Source organism: Coffea arabica, chromosome 10c (genome assembly GCF_036785885.1).
Source record: "Coffea arabica cultivar ET-39 chromosome 10c, Coffea Arabica ET-39 HiFi, whole genome shotgun sequence".
NCBI lineage: Eukaryota > Viridiplantae > Streptophyta > Magnoliopsida > Gentianales > Rubiaceae > Coffea > Coffea arabica.
The window spans coordinates 3,001,655-3,010,542 of NC_092329.1; the positions used below are offsets into that span (position 1 = coordinate 3,001,655).

Genomic DNA, 8,888 nt, shown 5'->3' on the forward strand with positions numbered 1-8,888 from the left:
CATAGCGAGGTAGCACACAAATATCGATTACGGGACTTGCTAGAAATCGTCAAATTACGGAACCAGTCCGAGGGAGAAATGAGAAGTAGATTAGAAGAAGTTGGAAATGTAATATAAACTAACATCCCCATGATCACAAAAATCAACATTGCCATTTTGCCATCAGCATCACCTCGACGATTTTGGCAGCTGTCGACTAGACATACATTTAATGGCAGAGGAAAATTTGAGGAAGCAACCCACATATAGCTCCAAGGGATCGATCATCTTCTTGTTGTTACTCGGCATTCCACTGGGCAGTATGATTCGAATTCGCATAGTCAATTCACAGGTCGCACTCATTTTATTATTAAAAACACAATAATATGTTTATTAAAAAAAAAACATAGTCAAGCCAATAAAAAATCCAACATCAAAAAAGAAAAATGTAAACTAGTATTTCTAAGATCTCTTAGAAGTCTAGCCTTTCCTTGGCTCAGTTTTTTGGGGAGTCCAATCTTGAAAAGCAGTAAAAGTCTCTAGCGGGATATCGAACACATGCATGCATTCTGATTTGGGTAAACAAAATGCATTTATTTAAAAACTAAAACGCCAAATCTAAAAACTGACAACAGCTTTTCTTTGGAGCATGCAACTCGTTGAAGCAATTGAGCACTAATTGAACAGTTTTTCGAGCCTTTACTCGCACATGTAAATTTCCTTTAATTAATGAAAAAATCCTATCGTTCCGTTTAAAAAAAAAATGCAACTCGTTAATGCGGGCCGTGTTCAAATCTACTACCAAGGAGCAAACTTTGGACCACGAGTCCAGGTCCCCAAAATTGCCCAAGATCTTGAAAATACACTTGGCTAAGCTGACGTAAGAGATGACAAAGGATAAGGTCATCAAGTCCTGGCTCTGCAACTGAAGCATAGGACAGGAAGCATGCGCTCCCTACTATTAGAAGGCATTATTTTTTACCATCAAAACAGAGCTTCCATAACATCCAGCGTTGAGTATTAATTATACATGGCCGGTAGAAGTAGCCAACTGCATTTAGCATCCTAAAATCTTAGATTAGAGCACATAAAACAGGTAAAAAAAAAAAAAAAAAAAGAAACAAAATGCGTTAATGTTTGACGCGGAGGACACAAAGTCGAAATCACATTAATAATATTTGCTGATTAAAACCATTGAATGTCTGTCCGTACGACCGGATTTCAAGTGACAGTTTGAGGAGGATACAGTTCCCACATTGCCACAGTTGTGTCTTCTGACGAGGAGGCTAATAATTTGCTATCAGCGGAGAACGAAACAGTATTACACTGCAAAAAAGAGTACCCGCTATACATAAGATGAGATCAAGCACCCCTACAGAAATAACAAGCTCTATAACCTCTAAAGGCCGATTGAACTTCTGGGCAAGTATCATTGAACTTCAACTCCTACGTGCAGCTTGGAGAAAGTAAATCTCTCTCTTACCTTTTTCATCTTAGCATGTAAGCAGTAAATGAGACACGATCAACCATTAATGCATCGATGTTCCAGAAAAACAAGTTAGCTGCACTTCTAATAACTAATTCAAACAAATAACCTTCCCAGAACAGTGACTGGTCAAACAAAATCCACCCAGTTCTGGCTGCTAATCTTCAAAAGGAGTACAATTCTAGTATTTTGGATGAAAAAACTATACAACAAGCAACGGATATAGATTAGAAAAGCTGGCATACCGTGGCATGATGATATTTCAATATGGCCAATGCAATTCCTTTCCGATAATTGTAAACCCTGACTCTGTCACCAAAGGGATGAACATATACTGCTTAAGATTGGTAAAAAATTCTCAAATTCTTGGTCTGATAAGTAGTACGTGATATGCTTTATTGGAACTTTAACGTATAGAATTCAGATAATGCAGGAATGCCAAAACCATGACTATAATTCAAAGAAGCCAATCTTATCAGAAACAACCACCAGAACTCAACAAGGCTGGTTTTACACCCATCCACCCATGGGGCAGGGGAGGAGATGAGATTATTTCTGTGCTTTTGAAAGATCCAGCAGAACTTGGAATGAGTTTAAAAAATACATGGACGAAGGGCAAATATACCTCATCTCCTCCCCAATTTCTCTATAATGAATAAAATTTTATGTAAAGTAGCACACAAATAATTGTTACATTCGATGCCATAGATTTGCTCTCATACTGATGAGCTACCATATGGAAAAAACAAAGATGATTTTTCTGAACAGGGCAGCTCACAGAAAAAGTTCAAGAGTGACTAACCGGTGATCCCAGCCAGCAAATGCAGCAATTTTGCCATCTGGCCGGATTGATGTTCCTGCTATTCCAGGTCGCTCCAATGTAATTTCTTTCTTGACCAGTGCTGATCCCTATATCGCAAGCCGGTAGAAAGATGAATAACTTAGAAATTTGAAATTCAAGATGTTAAAAATGACAAAAAGTCTCTTCCTCCTGCCCGCTGGCCGCTGCTCAAAGAAATATTGCATGTCAATGATGCCTATCACATGCAGCTCAAGTTCAAACTACAATTCAATCATCATTTTTAGACCAACTGCAATTTAAATCCTTCAAAATTGCAAACCACAAAGTTCTGAACTTGTTTTTTCAGTAAGGTGCATCTAACACATTACAAACGAGCATAACATCTCGTGATCACTTGGCATTTGCCAGACGAGGAGGAGAAGACTATTATGAGACCACTTGGAAGTCAAGAATGCAAAATTAAGGAAAACAGTAATCCTCACACTAAGAAAATTAAAGTTCAAAATAGGCACCTTCTGATGTTAACTAGTCACCAATTGCAAAACAAAAGATTGCTGGATTGAGGTATATTAGCATCAAATTTACTTCAAGAACAGGAAATGAAAACACCATAGAGGAGCTGCCAACAAATGGCACATGATATTTTTATCTTGTCTTATATTTCATTTTTGCAAGGCAAAGGCAGCAATGACTAACAGCAGCATGCCACATCCTGTTAGCTGAAAGTGTAAAAATGCCATGCAATAAAGTGACTTAACAAGCTAGGGATAAGAATTTATCAAGCCTGAATTTACCAATTGATAATCCAAAGAGAAAAACACAAGTTTTTCATCAGCAGCTCCAGAGATACCACCACTGCATGCCCCATCAATACAAAGGCTCAAAACTGCAAAAAAGGAACAAGATCTCAATTTTTTTTTTGTTGGGTTTCTTGGGGAGAGAGAAGTTGCAATCAACAAATAACATGATGTATATGGAGCCAGCACCAGTATACCTGGTTCTTTATGAAACTTAACAGAATTCATTGGAACCCCTGGATTCCTTACATCCCACCAAGCCATGGAACCATCCTCATATCTAAAATATTGAAACTATAAAGGGAGTGAATAAACTTCATTTGATAGTTTAAGAATTTCAATCAGATGTAAGGTACATCTGCTCTATGCAGACTCTAAGCAGCTGTTCCAGTGACATCAAGCATCTACCAATCACAGCAACTCAAAAAATTATAAAGCCATTTAATCAGATAAAATGCGGCAAACAGTCATAGAGATGGTTTTTTAGGGGAAAAAGGGTTGTTGATTGTACCATGTTTGTGACAAGAATCATAATTCCAAGACCAAAGGATGACAAAGAAAAGGCTGGATGTTATATATCAATAAAGGGGCTGTACTTTGTGTATCCTTTTTCAAAAAAAAAAAAAACCATGAGGCTTTGACCGAAAGTTTCTTGTTCATATGGTGAATTTGCTTCATGTCTAAAAGCTAAGATTTTTGGTAAGGAGTAGTAACCTGAATGCAAAAAAAGTTTGGGTGATTTTCATCAGTTATGCTGAGTGACAGAGGTGGGAGCAGCTTCAACCAGTTAAATATGCTGAAAATCATTCTTTAAGGAAACCTGAACCACACTCATCAGGAAATATCCAATGATAAAGATAGCATTCATGGGTTTCCCCAATCATTTGTTGTCATGCCATCATGAGCACAAGCCCTTCCCCCAATTCTATAAGTGTTTCTACCCTATTGCAATAGAAGCTGAGTCCCAAGGCAGAAAAAAGATGAGCAAATAAAATGAAGACAAACCCGGTCAAAACATTTAGGTAGCCCTGTGATTCAGGAGATAAAAATGCTTGAAGCGCCATGCACATTCCTGGGGTGAGATATCAAATTAGGGGCAGATAGACAGAACTTCCAGCATGGAAAATAAAGGGAGACAACCACAGGGCTAGCCTACATATTGTCACACTTTCAATAACATAGAAAAGATGGGGGGGGGGTATAAGCAAAAAAATAAATAAGATGAGCCTTCAGTATATATGAAATAAATAGAAATTACAAGCAAATTTTATTTCCAGTATAGTAATCCAGAGCGTTCAACAGGTCACTTTGCAAAGTAAGTGCAGGTCATCATTTACAGAGTCAGAGTTTAAGAAAGTGAGAGACCATTTACATGGTGAGAAAAAAAATGGAGAATGCCAAACAGCAAAGTCAAAACCCCTCCATGGTTCAAGTCCTCGGAGCTAAAATCTTAAATCATTAATGATTGTAAGGATAAACTAAAACTAAAAGGATCCAAGGTCATAAAAATGTGGGGTAAAGCACTTTTGATATTTGTCAAAAAATTTCTAAAATTATCTTAAGGTGTAATAGCATTTACATAGCAACTGAAAGTATGCTGTGCTGGCACTTTAGAATATATATTCTATATGGATTTTAAACTTTTTTTCAATTTTCTAGGGATAGGCTTCACAACTGAACCAAGCAGCAGACAACTCTTAGAACTGCATCAACATGTAACATATTCTATTTACTGTCTAAGCAACTTTCATCTCGAAAAGAGCTGATGGGTATGAAGATATGTTATTAACAATAGAATATCCTGATTGATCACTTTACAAGATTGAAATTATGCAATAATGCTAAAGAATGTTGAGTCCAAATAGATGTCCAAATAAATTAAAGGTCCAAAAAATCAATGTCGAACGGTAACTTCAAAAACTTTCTTCAGAAACTATTAGTTGGCAGATACATGAATTTTCTCTAATATGATGTGGTAAAAATCAAAGTCCATATGAGTGATCATGAGTTCTTGAACAATCAATATAGGGTATCGTATTACACCCCCATCAGACGTTACTTCTTTTGAATCGTCTCTTTTCTATATTCAGTGTCAATATGCAATTTTCAATTTTCATACTATTGTCTAATTCTGTGCACTAATAAGTGACTCCGAAGATGGGGGATGTACATAAATGACCTAAAATCATGTTTAAAAATATGGAGTACATTATCAGTTAGTAAACTACACTGTTAACAAATAAAATATAGCAATTTCACTAAACCAGTAAAACATTGGCAGATAGTTAAGAATCTGACCTCTAGCCTTCGTAGTTGTGTTAGGCAAGCCAGAAGACAAATGAGGTAGTTGCAGAAACTTCTCAGCACTTGCTAGATCCCAAAGCTCAACCTAGCATGTTTGATCACAGAGGTCATATCCACGGAAACTATAGATGCATGATAAGCTGCTTTTAGAGGCATGAACTAACCACAGAAGACTGCTCCCCTGAAACAGCAACATATTTTGGTCCTTTTACTTGCTCACTATCTAAGATATAAAAAGATATATATCAGTCAATCTTCATCAGTGTCGTCACCGCCATGCACTTTTGAGGAGAACTAAATTTCCTAAACAGTATTTCCTTATAGATGAGCTTGAAAGTAGGATAAATATGACAGATAATTTGTCTTCAGGATGAATTTCTTCAAGTGCCAAACTAAAACTTGTCAGGGAGAATGCTACAGAACCACCTGAGTGGAACCATAAGATAAGAAAAGTGAAATATAAAGTATAGTTCATAAATTTGAAAAGCAGCATGAGGTTAAGAGAAGGGAAGCTCATTGGGAACGTCAGTACAGGTAGATTGTACATAACGATGGACATAAAGAAGGTTGAGAGCAATGGGATCATAAAGAGGAGAGAGAAGAAGAGAATATAGAAGAGACCTTCTATACTCTCCATTTGATTTCCTTGAAATGTAGTTTCCCCACCCTCTGCATCTTGGCAATTCTCTGGTACTCCAGTTTGGCATGGGCCAAAGGCAAATTTCTTTACCAATGAAAGCTTGCAGAAATGGTAAGAGTTTGTTTTAATTGTAACTAATGGATTCCTGTTCAAGCAAAAACTAGATTTTAACCTGCTTGTTTATATTGAAAAGGGAAAAAGGGCAGAAATCAGCTCATTTCAACTTAAAGTGAAAAAATAAGTAATGCATGCAGCAAGCTAAAAAGGTCAATGCCAAAAGAGATTGTCAAGTAATTTTCAAGTATTTTTTGTTTGCTTCAAAATCCAGTACAACTTAAATGCGTCAATTCTTCTCAGTCACATAAGAAGTTACTAGAATTAAAGTTGGATAATTTTTTCTCTCATGAGCATACAAACCTCACCAGTCCTCTATACCTGCTTTACTTGTTGGACCATGAAACATTCAAAAGAAATTTCAACTCAAACCAGTCGATGAGAACAGTTCAAAGAGATAAATAAAGCATAGAAATTTCAACACAAGAAGGAGCTGATGGACAAATAGAACCTCCACTGTTTATTTGCAATTGGACCACTTACTGGCAAAAGATATTTGTTGTGTTACCCCAATTTGCTGTTCGAAAATGGTATACCAAGCATAGGCACGTTCTTACCTTTCCCAATGCTTTGAGTTTTAAAAAAGGAGTCATAGGATCTGATCCAATTAATTGCTGCTTGAACCTCTTGGTGATGATTAATACTCCATATGGTTAACTTTCCTTTGCAAGCTTGATTTGGTTCATTCATTAATCCAACTCCCACACGGAGAGGAGGCAGCAGAGAAACATGCAAAAAATCTATTCTACTTCCAATTATCAGTTGATCGACTTGTACCTCTAGAATATAAGGTGAAGCAATCTAGCTTATGACAATTTTCAAACCAAAACTGCCATATTCAAGCACTAAGAACTGACATTATGCTTACATTTCATTAGATTCTGCATCTTAGGAACAACTGAACCCCAAAATCACACATAAACAAGTAGAAACCAGAAGGAAAGCTAAATACCTGGAGAGATCCCCATCTCCAATATCCCAATACTTCACAGTTCCATCCCTGCCCTGACTGCATATATCAGAGCCACAGAGACCAATAAGCACCAAAAGAAACCAGAAATGCATGAAGTCACTTTGAGCCACATAAACACAGACAAGTAACCTACAAAATTGTAATCCATGTATGATGACACAAACCAATATAAAGTATGTGAGTAAAGGAAATGAACCTAACTACTTTGTCGTCTCCAATCAAAGGACTAGCCGCAAGACCAATAATCCCGTGTGCTGCATTATGCACCCTGTAATCATTCACAAAATTTTATCACATCTCATGTGTCATAATAATTCTCATGATCTTTGTATTTTTCTTTTATTGATCACTTTTCAGTTACCTTTTTGACTTTGGTTATGCATTCACAAAACCAAAAGTGAAAGACTGACTTTTAAATCAATAGATAATTTCTTATACTTCATAATCCGGCTTCCATAATTGTGACCAACATAAAAATAACAAAGGGTTATTTGAATAGTTCATTGGGAACATATTTCGTGTAAGAAATAATACAAAATAATGCGTCCTATCTGACTAAATTCTAATTCATTACAATGCAGATGAAATTGTCCGGCGCTGTACACTATCCCAAATGCGCAATTCACCATCTGCAGCCCTGTAGAAAAACAAGCACCAACCAATTATACGCAAGAAGTATCTAGGAGCACGTCTGAATCTATGCAATGAATGTTCAACGGTCATTTAACAATTTCAGCTAGAAGTACGGCAAAGTGAACTTTTTACACAAGTACACACCCAGAGAACAGTATGTTCTTGGAGGGATGGAAACAGACGTCCATAACAGATGCACGGTGGCCTCTGAGCACAGCTACCGGGTCCGGCGGAGGTCTCTTGCTCATTCTGTAATCTTCCTCTTCCTTTATGGCTTTCCAACGCAAAGCCTGCCATTGCAGCATTTTGTCAACCACCTTATCAGAATTACAGAATCTCTACCGTTGCACATCCGTTTAATTAAAAAGAAAAAGGAGAAAGAGTTCAATTACTTTTCATTAATATAGGTAATTATGAACAAGATATGCACTCCAAGGAAAAATTTCTGGTATTAATTTTGTACGAGTAAACAGAAGGCATACTGAATAATGCTGTCCTTACTTGTGGGAGGGTGTGGAAGCGTGCAATTTCTTCGAAGTTCTAGTCTCTAGATTCTGATTCCACGAATTTCCAATCATAATCAGACGTTTGGAATTTGGTGTGGGATTAAATATTAAGGGATGGATCAGTTGACTTTAGATAGAAAGATTAACATGTTAATTAATGGTTTGGTGAGAAGGTCCATTTTTGAGCTTTCCCGTCAAGTCCTCGCGCCAACGGCGAATACGAAGGCGTGAGTTTCCTGTCACGTCCACTTTTGAGCTTTCCCGTCAAGTCCTACGCAAGGATGGATTGAACGATTCGGTTCTGGACCTTCTGGCTTAGAGGGTTTTGAGACAAAAATAGATTAGAGAATTTGAAATTTCTATTTCTTCTCTTTTTTGGAAATTCGTGAAAGAAACTAAACAATTTCGGACATACAAGTCATCAACCGTGAAAATTGGTTTATCTGGAGTCAAAATATCGTGAAGACACGTGGGCAAAAGAAAATAGAATGGAAAAAGCATAAATCCTTCATTGATACTAAGCGGATCCATAATTTGCTTTTACCATTAAATTAACTATGAGCTTATGAACTTAAAACCTCCTAAAATCAGGGCATATGTTTTGTAAGAGATGGCTTGAAAGTAAGCAATTGTACGTACAGCCGTAGAAAAGTT

At 36.9% G+C, this 8,888-nt stretch overlaps 1 protein-coding gene across 5 annotated transcripts; it reads right to left on the bottom strand.

Annotated features, from left to right (window-relative positions):
- Nucleotides 1-975: 975 nt before the first annotated feature.
- LOC113713512 (protein DECREASED SIZE EXCLUSION LIMIT 1-like) lies at nt 976-8,710 on the bottom strand. Of its 5 annotated transcripts, none has more exons than XM_072069580.1 (14): nt 8,230-8,695; nt 7,873-8,066; nt 7,670-7,732; nt 7,292-7,363; nt 7,075-7,131; nt 5,990-6,180; nt 5,533-5,591; nt 5,363-5,453; nt 4,070-4,136; nt 3,262-3,344; nt 3,062-3,153; nt 2,268-2,374; nt 1,711-1,774; nt 976-1,305 (listed from the first exon to the last, which is right to left on the bottom strand). In XM_072069580.1, the coding sequence occupies exons 2-14, from the start codon at nt 8,031-8,033 to the stop codon at nt 1,201-1,203; spliced, it is 1,212 nt and encodes a 403-aa protein (XP_071925681.1). In that variant the 5' UTR covers nt 8,034-8,066; nt 8,230-8,695; the 3' UTR covers nt 976-1,200. The 5 variants fall into 5 exon arrangements, with proteins under 5 accessions (XP_071925681.1, XP_071925683.1, XP_071925682.1 ...); XM_072069582.1 differs by having other exon boundaries at nt 7,873-8,018; nt 8,230-8,686; XM_072069581.1 differs by having other exon boundaries at nt 5,990-6,153; nt 8,230-8,686.
- Between the last annotated feature and the right edge of the window lie 178 nt (nt 8,711-8,888).